Source organism: Aythya marila, assembly GCF_965140915.1.
Source record: "Aythya marila genome assembly, contig: HAP1_HAP1_SCAFFOLD_1115, whole genome shotgun sequence".
Lineage (NCBI taxonomy): Eukaryota > Metazoa > Chordata > Aves > Anseriformes > Anatidae > Aythya > Aythya marila.
In genome coordinates, this window is record NW_028137147.1 from 1 (window position 1) to 15,000 (window position 15,000).

Genomic DNA, 15,000 nt, shown 5'->3' on the forward strand with positions numbered 1-15,000 from the left:
TTCTTTTCCACCCCGAATTCCCTTTTGGCCAACCCAAAACCCCCCTTGGCCAACCCAAAACCCTTCTTTTTCACCCTACATCCCCTCTTGGCCACCTAAATCCCCTCTTGGCCACCCCAAATCCCCTCTTGGCTGCCCCAAATCCCTTCTTTTCCACCCCAAATTCCCCCTTGGCCAACCCAAATCCCCTCTTGGCCAACCCAAATCCCCTATTCATGGTCCCCAGGGCCCTCAAAACCCCCTTTGGCACCCCAAATCCCCGCTCCATCACTCCCAGGTCCCTCCCATCACCCCAAATCCCCCCTCCAGCACCCCAAATCCCCCTTATTCACACCCAGGTGCCCCTAGGACCCCCTCCAGCACCCCAAATCCTCCCTCCATCACTCCCAGGTGCCTCCCAGCACCCCAAATCCCCCCTCCATCACCCCAAATCCCCCCTTATTCACACCCAGGTGCCCCTGGGACCCTCTCCAGCACCCCAAACCCCCCCTCCAGCACCCCAAATCCCCCCTCCATCACTCCCAGGTGCCTCCCAGCACCCCAAATCCCCCCTCCATCACCCCAAATCCCCCCTTATTCACACCCAGGTGCCCCTGGGACCCTCTCCAGCACCCCAAACCCCCCCTCCAGCACCCCAAATCCCCCCTCCATCACTCCCAGGTCCCTCCCAGCACCCCAAATCCCCCCTCCAGCACCCCAAATCCCCCTTCCATCACTCCCAGGTGCCCCTAGGACCCCCTCCAACACCTCTGGGACCCCCTCCAGCACCCCAAATCCCCCCTCTACCACTCCCAGGTACCCCCTAGCACCCCTGGGACCCCCTTTTCCACCCCAAATCCCCTCTCCATCACTCTCAGGTGCCCCTAGGACCCTCTCCAGGACCCCAAACCCCCACTCCATCACCCCAAATCCCCGCTCCATCACTCCCAGGTACCCCCCAGTGCCCCAAATCCCCCCTCCAGCACCCCAAGTCCCCCCTTATTCACATCCAGGTGCCCCTAGGACCCCCTCCAGGACCCCAAATCCCCCCTCCATCACCCCAAATCCCCCCTCCATCACTCCCAGGTCCCTCCCAGCACCCCAAATCCCCCCTCCAGCACCCCCAAACCCCCCCTCCAGCACCCCCAAACCCCCCCCCAAGCCCACCTTATCGGGCTCGGTGCCCTGCATCTGCACGGCGCTGACGAATTGGATCATCTCGTCCTCCTCCAGGACGAAGTCGTAGTCGCGGGAGGGTCGGCGGCGGGCGGCGTCGCGCGCCCCAAACCGCAGGGCGGCCGCCCCCATGCGCTCCTCCTCCCAGCGCCGCTGCTCGTCCCGCGGGGCCAGGCGCTCCTCTTCCATCCCCGGCTCCTCACGTTCGGGGATTTTCTAGGGGAAGGGGTGAAAAGGGGGAAAACGCCCCGAAATCGGCTTAGCTGAGGGTTGGCGGCGGGGGAAGAGCTGCGAAAACGGCGCGGAAAACGCGCGTTTCGGGGTTTTGGTATGGTGAAAGACGTAAAAGGGACCCAAAAGCCAAATGTCCCGTGGATTTTCTGTGCCAAGAGACCCCAAACCACCCTAAAACGTACACACCCTAAGGACTTTCCATGCCAAGAGCCCTCAAACCACCCCAAAAACTGCACATCCCATGGATTTTTTGAGCCAGGAGCCCCCAAACCACCCCAAAACCCAAATATCCCTTGGATTTTCTTTGTCGAGAGCTCTAAAACCACCCCAAAACCCACTCATCCCATGGATTTTCTTTGCCAAGAGTCCCAACACCACCCCAAAATATACAAATCGCATGGATTTTATGTGTCAGGAACCCCAAAACCACCCCAAAACCCACCCACCGCATGGATTTTCTCATTCAAGACCCCCAAACCTACCTTGAAACCCACTCATCCCATGGATTTTCACTACCAAAACCCCTCCAATCACCCCAAAACCCCCCAATACATGGATTTTATGTGCCAAGACCCCTCAAATCACCCTAAAACCTGCCCACCCCATGGATTTTCTTTGCCTAGAGCCCCAAACCTACCTTGAAACCCATTCATCCCATGGATTTTCAATACCAAGACCCCTCAAATCACCCCAAAACCCCCCAATGCATGGATTTTCAGTACCAAGACCCCTCAATCACCCCAAAACTCACTCATCCCATATATTTTCTCATTCAAGACCCAAAAACCTACCTTGAAACCCACTCATCCCATGGATTTTCTCATTCAAGACCCCCAAACCTACCTTGAAACCCACCCACCACATAGATTTTCACTACCAAGACCCCTCAAATCACCCCAAAACCCCCCAATACATGGATTTTATGTGCCAAGACCCCTCAAATCACCCCGAAACCCACCCACCCCATGGATTTTCTTTGCCTATAGCCTCAAACCTACCTTGAAACCCACCCACCACATAGATTTTCACTACCAAAACCCCTCCAATCACCCCAAAACCCACTCACCCACAGATTTCCTCCACCGAGAGTCCCCGAACTCCCCCCAAACCCCCCCAAAACCCCCTCAAACCCCCCAACCCCCCCCAAAACCCCCCCAAACCCCCTCCAAACCCCTTCCAAACCCCCCTTTTTTCTCACCTTCCCCCTCGTCTCCTCGGGCATGTAGTAGCGGTTGCTCTTCTCCAGCTTCTCCTTCTCTCCCGCCCGCTTGTACTCGCGGGCCAGGTCCCGCACGCGCCGCTTGTACTCGAGCTCGCGCCGCTCGGCGCCCGTCAACGTCTCCTCCCCGAAAAGATATTCCTCGTCGGCGATCTCGGCCTCCAGTTCCTCCAGTTTATCCCGTTCCCTTTTGGCTAAATATTCCCGGCGGGATTTTTTCCGCAGCTCCGGGACCTGGGGACGAAGCGGGAAGGGTTGGTGGGGGGGAAGGATTTAAGGGATGTGGCCCCCCGTGGGATGTTTTGGGGCTCACCATGGTTTTTTGGTCTTCTTCGGCGACTTTGAGGCGTTTTTGAGCTTCTTCGTAGGCCTGGGGGGAGGGAAAAAGGGATCACGGGGATGGGTTTAGTTAAGGAGAGAGGAAAACCCTAATAGGACCCATAAAACCCCAGGGAACCCAAATCTTAAGTGGGAGGTGGGTGAGGTGGGGTCTCTGCTTGGGATTGGGTGCTCCCAATCCCAAGCAGAGACCCCAAAATCCCAACCAGGAGCCCCAAAATCTCATCCAGGACCCCTAGTTCCAACCACAGACGCTCAAAATCCTATCCAAGACCCCCAAAATCCCAAACAGGAGCCCCCAAATCCCATCCAGGAGCCCCAAAATCCCAACCAGGATCCCCAGTCCCATCCAGGAGCCCCAAAATCCCATTGAAGAGCCCCTAAATCCCATCCAAGATCCCCAGTCCCAACCAGAGACCCCCAAAATCCCATCGAGGAGCCCCAAAATCCCAACCAGGAGCCCCAGTCCCAACCAGAAACACCCAAAATCCCATTGAGGAGCCCCAAAATCCCATCCAGGAGCCCCAAAATCCCAACCAGGAGCCCCAGTCCCAACCAGAGAACTCCCAAATCCCATCCCAGAGCCCCAAAATCCCATCCAGGAGCCCCAAAATCCCAACCAGGAGCCCCAGTCCCAACCAGCGACCCCCAAAATCCCACCCAAGGACCCCAAATCCCACTCCAGCAACCCCTCAAGTCCCCTCAGAAACCCCAAATCCCACCCAAGCATCCCAAATCCCACCCAAGGACCCCAAATCCCACCCCAAAACCCCCCAGGAGTTCATCAAGGCTCCCCCGCGTCGCCCCCAAATCCCACCCAAGAACCCCAAATCCCACCCAAGAACCCCAAATCCCACCCAAGACCCCCCCAAATTCCCCCAGACACCCCAAATCCCACCCAAGCACCCCAAATCCCACCCAAGGACCCCAAATCCCACCCCGAAACCCCCCAGGAGCTCATCAAGGCTCCCCCGTGTCGCCCCCAAATCCCACCCAAGAACCCCAAATCCCACCCAAGACCCCCCCAAATTCCCCCAGACACCCCAAATCCCTCCCAAGCACCCCAAATCCCACCCAAGACCCCCCCAAATTCCCCCTGACACCCCAAATCCCACCCAAGCACCCCAAATCCCACCCAAGCACCCCAACTCCCACCCCGAACCCCCCCAGAAGCTCATCAAGACGCCCCCAAACCTCCCCGAAACCAACCCAAACCCACCCCGAGGAGCCCACAACCCACACGGGCGACCCCAAAACGCCCTCCCCGGCCCCATAAAGACCCCGAAAAAGGGGGAGGGGGGGAACCTTGGCATCGGGGCGGGCGAGGACGTGGCGGGTGCGGTCGCGGTCGCGGCGGCGGAGGCGCTCGGCGAAGGCGTCCCGTTCCTCCAGATCCCGCAGGCGCTCGCGCTCCGACGCTTCCCATTCCGCCTCCGGCTCCTCAGCGGGGTCGGCGGCCCTATAAAAAGGGAGATCCTAAAAGTTTCTGAGAGTCCGGGATCAAAGGGAGGGCCCTAAAGGGGTTAGGGAGGGAGGGAGGAGGTTGCGGGGTCAATACGGGGGGGAAAACGGGGAAAGGTGGGGAGGGAACGGGGGTGGAAAGGTTATGGGGAGCCTAAAAGGTTAAGGGATCCTAAAAGGTTAAGGGGATCCTAAAAGGTTAAGGGGATCCTAAAAGGTTATGGGGATCCCAAAAGGTTATGGGGATCCTAAAAGGTTATGGGGATCCTAAAAGGTTAAGGGGATCCTAAAAGTTTAAGGGGATCCTAGAAGTTTAAAGGGATCCCAAAAGTTTAAGGGGATCCTCAAAGTTTAATGGATCCTAAAGTTTTAAGGGGAGCCTAAAAGTTTAATGGGATCACCAAAAGTTTAAGGGGACCCCAGAAGTTTAAGGGGATCCTAAAAGTTTAAGGAGATCCTGAAAGTTTAAGGGAACCCCAAAAGTTTAAGTGATCCTAAAAGTTTAGGGGTATCCTAAAAGTTTAAGGGGTCCCAAAAAGTTTAAGGGATCACCAAAAGTTTAAGGGGATCCCAGAAGTTTATTAGGACCCGAAAAGTTTAAGGGGATCCTAAAAGTTTAAAAATTACCCCAAAAACCAGGGGGACCCCAATAACTGGAGCAACCCCAATTAATGAAAGGGACCCCAATTAACGGGGTCAGACCCCAATAACTGGGGGGACCCCAATTAATGATGGGGACCCTAATTAACGGGGGGGACCCCAATTAATGAGGGAGACCCCAATTAATAGGGTCAGACCCCAATAACCGGGGGGACTCCAATTAATAGGGTCAGACCCCAATTAATGAGGGGGACCCAATTAATGGCGTCAGACCCCAATAACTGGGGGGGACCCCAATTAATGGGGGGGACCCCAATTAATGAAGGGGACCCTAATTAATGAGGGAGACCCCAATTAATGGGGTCAGACCCCAATAACTGGGGAGACCCTAATTAAAGGGGGACCCCAATTAATAGGCTCAGACCCCAATTAATAGGCTCAGACCCCAATTAATGAGAGGTACCCCAATTAATGGGGTCAGACCCCAATAACTGGGGAGACCCTAATTAATGGGGGACCCCAATTAATAGGCTCAGACCCCAATTAATAGGCTCAGACCCCAATTAATGAGGGGGACCCCAATTAACGGGGGGGTTACTCACGGGGCCGGCGGCGGGGGCGAGGGGCTGGAGGCCTCGGGGGACTCGGAGCGGCGCCGCCGGAGGTGGTGGCGGCGGCGGCGGCGGGAGGCGGCCATGTCGGGGGCGGGGCCAGGGCCAGGCCCCGCCTCCTCGTCGCTCTCCACCAATCGGTAGCCTTGGCTGCGCCGCTGCAGCTCCAGCGCCGCCCTCTCGGCCGCGCGCCCGGGGGGCTCCCGGGGGGGGTCCCGGGGGACCTGGGGGGGAAAAAACGTCAGGGAATGGCCCCTGGGAGAGGCCACGCCCCCTCCTGCTAAGCCACGCCCCCTAAATGAGGCCACGCCCCTAAATGAGGCCACGCCCCCTTCACAACCACCCCCCCCATTGGTTATCCCCCTCTGCCTTGATGCTGCTCTGCCTTACAGGCCCCGCCCACTCACACACTGGCCACGCCCCTTCGTGTGAAGCCACGCCCACAGTCCTACAGGCCACGCCCACCTGGCTGAGGCTCCACCCACTCCATATCCAACAGCCCCTGCCTATAAGCCCCGCCTTATCCCTTGAAGCCCTGCCCCCATCTGAACAGGCCCCTCCCCTTCTAATTATGCAGATCACGCCCCCTTCCACAAGCCACGCCTCCTTTAAGCCCCGCCCCTTCTCACTAGCCCCTCCCACTCCAATCCCTGCCACCAATCGCCTTCAAGCCCCCACCTCTCCCTCCTCTAAGCCCCGCCCCCAGCCCCTCCCACCCCCAAACCACGCCCACCCACCACATAAGCCCCTCCCCTTCCGCGCCACGCCCACTTAGGCCACGCCCACCTCCACGCCCCACCCCCAACCACCCCTCAACCACTTCCACCCTCCCCATAAGCCCCACCCCCAACCCCATAGCCCCACCCACTTCCCTTAAAGCCACGCCCTCTCTCAAGCCACGCCCCTCCAAAAAGCCACGCCCCCGCCCCAAACCACGCCCCCTCCCCAGCCATGCCCTCAACCCCCCACCCTCACCCCTTCCCCCTCAAGTCCCACCCCCAACCCAAACCACGCCCCTCCCACCTTGACCCCGCCCACCGGAAGTCCCTCCCCTTCCCCCGGAAGCCCCTCCCACCTTCCCCCAGAGCTCGCGGGCGAAGGCCTGCACGCGCGGCTCCTCCACCCGCAGCGCCTCGGTGTCGCGCAGCCGCTCCAGCAGCTCCTCGGCGCTGCGGCTCCGCCGCGCCAGGGCCACCAGAAAAGCGGGGACGTGGCGGCCGCTGAGCCCCAGCAGCTCCTGCAGCTCCCCGGACACCCAGCGCTCCAGCGCCGCCTCCCCCCCTGCCGCCGCCATCTTGGCCGGCCGCGCATGCGCCGTCCCCCTTCGCGGCGCCGCGCGCATGCGCCGCGCCGCCTCCCTCTACCGTAATACCTCGTGTAGGAGCGCAGGCAAATGAGCGAAGTGCGCTGCCGTACAAACAGAGCCCCCCCGCTGTATAAAATGAGCCCCCCCCCCAATAGTAAAGGCAGACCCCAGCCCCGCCATAGCACCCCGACTCGGCACGGCCACCGTTGTCTCGTTTTTATTGTTGTTTTTTAGGGTACAGGACCGCAGGCTGCGTTGCTATGGCAACAGGGCCAGGCCGCAGGCTCCATCACCGTGGCAACAGGAGCAGGCCGCAGGCTCCGTTGCCATGGCGACAGGGCTAGGCCGAGGGCCTCGTTGCCATGGCAACAACACCAGGCCGCAGGCTTCGTTTCCATAGCAACAACACCAGGCCTCAGGCTTCATTTCCATAGCAACAACACCAGGCCACAGGCTTCGTTTCCATAGCAACCACACCAGGCCGCAGGCTTTGTTTCCATAGCAACAACACCAGGCCTCAGGCTTCATTTCCATAGCAACAACACCAGGCCACAGGCTTCGTTTCCATAGCAACCACACCAGGCCGCAGGCTTTGTTTCCATAGCAACAGGAGCAGGCCACAGGCTGCATTTCCATAGCAACAGGAGCAGGCCGCAGGCTTTGTTTCCATAGCAACAGGAGCAGGCCGCAGGCTTTGTTTCCATAGCAACAGGACCAGGCCGCAGGCTGCGTTTCCATAGCAACAACACCAGGCCTCAGGCTTCATTTCCATAGCAACAACACCAGGCCTCAAGGCTTCATTTCCATAGCAACACCAGCCGCAGGCTTTGTTTCCATAGCAACAGGACCAGGCCGCAGGCTGCGGCCTACCCCCCACCGGCCATTTTGTGTCCCCTCACCCTCCTCTTCCTCACCCCCCCTTCCATCATCGCCTCCCCCCCCCCCAAAACCGCATCATGAAGCCCCCCCCAGCTCCCCCCCCATAAACCAGGAAGCCCCGCCTCCCTCCGTGACCCCGCCTACAAAAAAAAGGCCCCGCCCACAAGCCCCCCCCCTCCCCATTACCCCCCCCCTTCCATTAATACTGCTTGGCTTTGGCCCCAGTTGGCCCAGTCCCAAACTGGGCCTGGCCCAGTTCCTAACTGGGCCACCTCCGGCTGACCCAATACTGACAAATCCGCCCCCCCCTCCATCCCTCCCCCCGGCTATAAAAAGCCCTTAATTAGGCTAAAAACCTCGTTAAGGAAAATCCCCCCCCCCTCCTCCCTCGATGCTGCTAATTAAAAAAGAAAGCTATAAAAAAAGGGGGGGGGGAGGGGGAAGCTGAGCGCCCCCCCCCCCTCCCAGCCACATTTTGGGGTTGGGGTCCACACGTCCTGCCCCGTTAGGGGGGGTCCCACCAGCGAGACCCCCCCCCAGGGCTGGGGTTACCGCCGGCAGGATTCGTCTGGAATAGGGGGGGGGGGGAACGCGGGTGAGCGCCTCAAAAACCCCCAGGACCCCCCCTCAAATCCCTCGTGAAGCCCTAAACCCACCCCAAAATCCCCCTGGCACCCCCCAGATCTCCCACAGGACGCTGGACCCCCAAAATCCCTCAGGACAACCCAGGACCCCCCCCCCAAAAAAGCCACCAGGGGCCCTAAACCCCCCAGGGGGCCCTAAATCCCCCCAAGTGACCCTAACCCCTCCCAGGGGACCCTTAACCCCCCCCCAGAAGACCCTAAACCCCCCCAAGGGACCCTTAAACCCCCCCAAGGGACCCTAAACCCCCCTCCAAGTGACCTTAACCCCCCCAGGGATCCCTAAACCCCCCTCAGCGGATCCTAAATCCCCCCAGGACCCTTCTAGCCCCCCCAGGGGACCCTAAAACCCCCCCAAGACCCCCCACACCCCCCTCAGAGGACCCTGAGATCCCCCCCAACCCCCCCCAGAGACCCCAAACCCCCCTCAGACCCCCCAAATCCCCCCTAGAGACCCCAAACCCCCCTCAGACCCCCCAAATCCCCCCCTAGACACCCCCAACCCCCCCTCAGACCCCCCAAATCCCCCCCTAGAGACCCCCAACCCCCCCCAAAACCCCTTTGGGACCCCCCCCCCCCACCCGGCACCCACTCACCCACGAGCAGGGCGCGGGCCCGCAGCCCCCCCGGCAGCCCCCGTGCCAGGGGGGGGTCGTCTTCATCCTCCTCTTCCTCGGGGGCCCCGGGGGGGGCCGGGGGGGGCGAGGGTTCCTCGGGGGGGCCCCAGGCCGCCAGCAGAGCCCCCTCGGAGGGGTAGCAGAAGGTGCGCTCCAGCTCCCGCTCGCTGAACCAAATCTTCAGCTGGGGGGGGGGAATGGGACACGGGGGGGGTTGGGGGCGTTTTGGGGAGGTTTTGGGGTGTTTTGGGGGTGTTTTGGGGTGTTTTGGGGCATGTTTAGGGGATGTTTTGGGGTGTTTGGGAGGCTTTTGGGGGACGTTTTGGGACTTCTGGGATGTTTCGGGGACGATTTGGGACATTTTGGGGGGACATTTTGGGACATTTGGGATGTTTGGGGGCATTTGGGGACACTTGGGGACGTTTGGGGACGTTTTGGGGGCATTTGGGGATGTTTTGGGGGGCGTTTTGGGATGTTTGGGGATGTTTTGGGGTGTTTTGGGGATGTTTTGGGGCGTTTGGGGATGTTTTGGGGCGTTTGGGGACGTTTGGGGACGTTTGGGGACATTTTGGGGGGATGTTTGGGATGTTTTGGGGGTGTTTTGGGTCATTTTGGGGGCGTTTGGGGCATTTGGGGACATTTTGGGACGTTTTGGGGAATGTTTGGGGATCTTTGGGGATGTTTTGGGATATTTTGAGGCATTTGGGGGGCATTTGGGGGCATTTGGGGACATTTGGGGATGTTTTGGGGGATGTTTGGGAACATTTTGGGATGATTTTGGATGTTTTGGGGCATTTGGGGGCATTTTGGGGATGTTTCAGGACGTTTTGGGATGTTTTTAGGACACCCAGAAGACCCCATGGGGATGGGGATGCCATGGGACAGGGACACTGGGGGGTCAGCATGAGGTTGGGGACATTTTGGGGACATTTTGGGACATTTTGGGTTGCTTTGGGGACGTTTGGGGGATGTTTTGGGGGTGTTTTGGGACGTTTTAGGATATTTTGAGACATTTGGGGGACGTTTGGGGACAGTTTAGGATGTTTTGGGACATTTTGGGAATGTTTTGGGACGTTTTGGGAACATTTGGGGACGTTTTGGGACACCCCATGGGGACAGAGGATGACACAGGGACCCCATGGGGACAGGGACACCACAGTGGGGACCGACACTGACGTGTGTCCCCCCCCCATAAGGATTCCCATGGCAATTAATCCCCTCCCGGCTTAATCACAATTAACGTCAAGCTATTAACGAGCAGGGGGTGGGGGTGGGGGTCACGCGGCCCTATGGCGAGCGGGGGATGGGAAGAGGAAAGGGGGGGAGGGGGGCAGGGGACCCTCGTGTCCCCTCCCTGCCACCACCGCAACCGCTTCCTTCCCCCCCCCCATCCCCCCCCCCCGTGTGGGTTCCTGTTTTTGGGGTGCCCCAAAGGATTCTGGGTAACGGGGGGGGGCCCCCGCTGCACCCCCCCCAAAAAAAAATAAAAAATAAAAAATAAAAAATTGGGGGACCGAGGGGGGGGGGCAGGGAAATGAGGATGGGGACGGGGATGGGGACACGGGATGGGGACACAGGGACGGGGTTGGGGACACGGGATGGGGACACGGGATGGGGTTGGGGACATGGGGACAGGGACCTGGAAAGGGGTTGGGGACATGGAATAGGATTGGGGACACAGGATGGGGACATGGGATGGGGTTGGGGACATGGGGACAGGGACACGGAAAGGGGTTGGGGACACGGGATGGGGTTGGGGACATGGAATAGGGTTGGGGACATGGAATAGGGTTGGGGACACGGAATAGGGACACAGGGACAGGGTTGGGGACATGGGATGGGGTTGGGGACACGGGATGGGGACACGGGATGGGGTTGGGGACATGGAATAGGGTTGGGGACATGGGATGGGGACACGGAATAGGGTTGGGGACACGGAATAGGGACACAGGGACAGGGTTGGGGACACGGGATGGGGATGGGGACACAGGATGGGGACACGGGATGGGGTTGGGGACACGGAAAGGGGAACAAAACAAACCACAAGGGGCCCCAGGATGTCCCGGGGTGCCACCGGGGGGACACAGGGGGGACACGGGGGGGGACGCGGTGACCCTACCTTTTTACGGTGGGGGTCGTTCTTGGCCAGGCAAGAGCGGGGCAGGGCCAGGTAGCCCCCGATGACCTGAATCTCCTCGGCCGTGGGGTACCGCTTTTTGGGGGGTCCCGGGGGGGCAACGGGGGGCGCGGGGGGAGCCGGGGCCGCCGGGGACCCCCCCTCGGCGGTCCCCCCTCGCCGGGGCCGTACGGTGATGGTGTTGCCGCTACGGCGTTGAAGGGCCGGGTGGGCCGGCGGCGGGGGGCCGGGCTCGCGGCGGGGAGCCCCTCGCATGGCCGCCGGCCCGCTGGGCCCCCCCGGCGTCGGGCCCTCCCCGGCGCCGCCTTCCCCACGCCCCGGCGCCGGCGTCATGGCCGCCGGGGGTGTCATGGCCGCCGGGGGTGGCGCCGAGGGGGGTGAAGGCGTCGTGGCCGCCGTAGGCCTCACGGTTGATGTTGAGGGCGTCATGGCCGCCGTTGAGGGCGTCATGGCCGCCGTAGGCCTCGCGGCCGTCGGCGGGGGTGTCGAAGACGTCGTTGGGGGCGTCATGGCCGTGGTTGAGGGGGGAGGGGATGCTGAAGGAGTTGTGGGCGTCGAGGGCGTCGTGGACGCCGTCGTGGACGTCGTGGACGTCGTCGTGGGTGTCGTCGTGGGCACCGTTGAGGGCGTCATGGCGGCTGTAGGCCTCACGGCCGTTGTTGAGGGCGTCGTGGCCGCCGTAGGCCTCACGGCTGCCGTTGAGGGCGTGGTGGCCACCGTTGAGGGCGTGGTGGCCACCGTTGAGGGTGTCGTGGCCGTTGAGGACGTCACGGTCATCGTTGACGATGTCATGGCCACCGTTGAAGACGTCATGGCCACCGTTGAGGGCGTCATGGCCACCGTCGGCCTCTCGACCGTTGTTGAGGCCGTCACGGCCACCGTTGAGGACGTCATGGCCACCGTGGCGGCCCCCCCACCTCCTCTGCCTGTCCCCTGTCCCTCAGCTGTCCCCAAGCCCTCGTGGCCACCCGCCGTCCCCCCCCGGCCCTCGGCCACCTTCCAGGACCTCACCAGCCCCCTCACCGTCCCCTCGGCCGTCCCCAGCTCCTTGCTTTGGCCACCACTTGTCACCGGGCTGGTGGCCACCCCGGGGGGCTTGGGGACAGCCGCCTGATGGCCCTCGGTTGTCCCCTGTCCCTCGGTTGTCCCCTGTCCCTCACTTATCCCCTGTCCCTCAGTTGTCCCCAAATTTTTCATTGTCCCCTGTCCCTCACCCGTCCCCAAATCCTTGCTTGCCCCCAGACCCTTGGTTGTCCCCAAACCCTTCGTTGTCCCCTGTCCCTTCACCGAGCCCCAACCCCTGACCGTCCCCAAACCCTTCGGTGTCCCCCGTGTCCCACTTGTCCCCAACCCCTTGGTCGTCCCCTGTCCCTCCGCCATTCCCTGTCCCTCAACTGTCCCCACGCCCTCGCTTGTCCCCAAACCCTCAACTGTCCCCAAACCCTCAACTGCCCCCAAACCCTCAACTGCCCCCCGTTTCTCAGTTGTCCCCTGCCCCTCAACTGTCCCCAAGCCCTTTTTTGTCCCCAACCCCTCAACCGCCCCCTGCCCCTCAACTGTCCCCAACCCCTTTTTGGTCCCCAACCCCTCAACCGCCCCCAACCCCTCCTTGCCCCCCATGCCCTCCTTGTCCCCATCTCCCCCTCCGTCCCCGTCCCCCCCGGGGGGGTGACTTTCGGGGACCCCCTCGGTGCTGAGCGAGCGCCCGGGGGGCCGGGGGGCGAAGCGGCCGAGCAAGCGGCTGACGCGTCCCCCCCCGGGGACGACACCGGGGGTCTCCTCGCCGTCCCCGCACTTCTCCAACCCCTCGGCGCTCCGGCTCAACCCCGGGTTCAACGCCGCCGCCGGGGACCCCCCCCCGGTTCCTCGGGCCCCCCCAGGCCCTCCCAGTTTGGCCCGGCGCCGTTCCAGTAGCTCCCGTTTCCAGGGGGGGAGCTGGGCCGCCCGCTCGCGTTGTTCCCGTTCCCGGCGCCGCGCCGCCTCCTCCTCGCGGCGCCGTCGCTCCAGGAGCTGCAGCTTCCAGCCCGGCACCGCCATCGCTGGGGGGTCACCAAGGGTTGGGGTGAAGGGTTTGGGGTCAACGGGAGTGAGGGTGAAGGGTTTGGGGTCAACAGGAGTGAGGGGGAAGGGTTTGGGGTCAATGGTGAAGGGTTTGGGGTCATCAAGGGTAGAGGTGAAGGGTTTGAGGGTCATCAATGGTTGGGGTGAAGGGTTTGGGGTCAACGGGGTTTGGGGGGGAAGGGTTTGGGGTCATCAAAATTGGGGGTGAAGGGTTTGGGGTCAACGGGAGTGAGGGTGAAGGGTTTGGGGTCAATGGAGGTGGAGGTGAAGGGTTTGGGGTCAACGGGAGTGAGGGGGAAGGGTTTGGGGTCAATGGTGAAGGGTTTGGGGTCATCAAGGGTAGAGGTGAAGGGTTTGGGGTCAATGGAGGTTGGGGGGGAAGGGTTTGGGGTCAATGGGGTTTTGGGGTGAAGGGTTTGGGGTCAATGGTGAAGGGTTTGGGGTCATCAAGGGTAGAGGTGAAGGGTTTGGGGTCAACGGGGATCAGGGGTGAAGGGTTTGGGGTCATCAAAATTGGGGGTGAAGGGTTTGGGGTCAACAGGGGTTGGGGTGAAGGGTTTGGGGTCATCAAAATTGGGGGTGAAGGGTTTGGGGTCACCAGGAGGGGCCAGGGGCCACTATAACAGGGACGAGGGCCACCAGGATGGGGCTGGGGGCTACCAGGAGGGGGTTGGGGGCCACCAGGAGGGGGTTGGGGGCCACCAGGGCCACCAGGATGGGGCTGGGGGCTACCAGGAAGGGATGGGGGCCACCAGGAGAGGGTCGGGGGCCACTAGGAAGGGGTCGGGGGCCACCAGGGCCACCAGGAGGGGGTTGGGGCCACTGGGAAGGGATGGGGGCTACCAGGAGGGAATGGGGGCCACCAAGAGAGGGTCGGGGGCCACCAGGGCCACCAGGAGGGGGTCGGGGGCCACCAGAAAAGGGACGAGGGCCACCAGGAGGGGATGGGGGCTACCAGGAGGGGCTGGGGGCTACCAGGAGGGGGTTGGGGGCCACCAGGAGGGGCTGGGGGCCACCAGGATGGGGATGGGGGCCACCAAGAGGGGCTGGGGGCTACCAGGAAGGGCTGGGGGCCACCGGGAGAGGGTTGGGGGCCACCAGGGCCACCAGGATGGCAACAGGGGCCACCAGAACAGGGACGAGGGCCACCAGGAGGGGCTGGGGGCTACCAGGAAGGGATGGGGGCCACCAGGAGAGGGTCGGGGGCCACCAGGGCCACCAGGAGGGGGTCGGGGCCACCAGAAGAGGCTGGGGGCTACCAAGAGGGGCTGGGGGCTACCAGGAAGGGGCTGGGGGCCACCAGGAGGGGGCTGGGGGCCACCAGGAGGGGCTGGGGGCTACCAGGAGGGGGCCGGGGGCTACCGGGGGGGGCCGGGGGCTACCAGGGGGGGGCCGGGGGCTACCAGGGGGGGGCCGGGGGCCACCAACCCGGATCCGGCCGCTCGGCAGCGTGGGGGGGGGGGGGGCGGACACAGAGGGATGGGGACAAAACCGGAGGGGGGGGGGACACGGGGTGACAACGGGACCCCCCCACACCCCCTCCCCGCCCTCCCCGCGCCCCCTCCCCAAATTTAAACCCGGGGGGGGGGCCCCAAAACCCTCCCCCCCCCCCCCAAAAAATCCAGGGGCGTGCCTATGGGGGGGGGGGGGGGGGGCGCATCCAAAACGCCCCTCCCTTTGTCAGGGAAAATCGGGGGGGGGGCCCAAAATTTGGGGACCCCCCACGGGACCCCCGGGACC

The 15,000-nt window shown here is 62.3% G+C and overlaps 2 protein-coding genes across 2 annotated transcripts; both read right to left on the reverse strand.

Moving 5' to 3' along the window:
- Positions 1–1,146: 1,146 nt before the first annotated feature.
- On the reverse strand, positions 1,147–6,913 carry LOC309891162 (pre-mRNA-splicing factor ATP-dependent RNA helicase DHX16-like; the record flags this gene model as incomplete). The annotated part of the gene is made up of 6 exons (XM_082785545.1): positions 1,147–1,371; positions 2,588–2,842; positions 2,922–2,978; positions 4,253–4,406; positions 5,611–5,843; positions 6,695–6,913. Coding segments are annotated over 6 exons (1,143 nt in total), but the record flags the coding sequence as incomplete, so codon positions are not given.
- Positions 6,914–8,192: 1,279 nt separating this feature from the next.
- On the reverse strand, positions 8,193–13,278 carry PPP1R18 (protein phosphatase 1 regulatory subunit 18). The gene is made up of 4 exons (XM_082785544.1): positions 12,803–13,278; positions 11,182–12,274; positions 9,042–9,246; positions 8,193–8,372 (listed from the first exon to the last, which is right to left on the reverse strand). The coding sequence occupies exons 1-4, from the start codon at positions 13,234–13,236 to the stop codon at positions 8,353–8,355; spliced, it is 1,752 nt and encodes a 583-aa protein (XP_082641670.1). The 5' UTR covers positions 13,237–13,278; the 3' UTR covers positions 8,193–8,352.
- Positions 13,279–15,000: the final 1,722 nt, after the last annotated feature.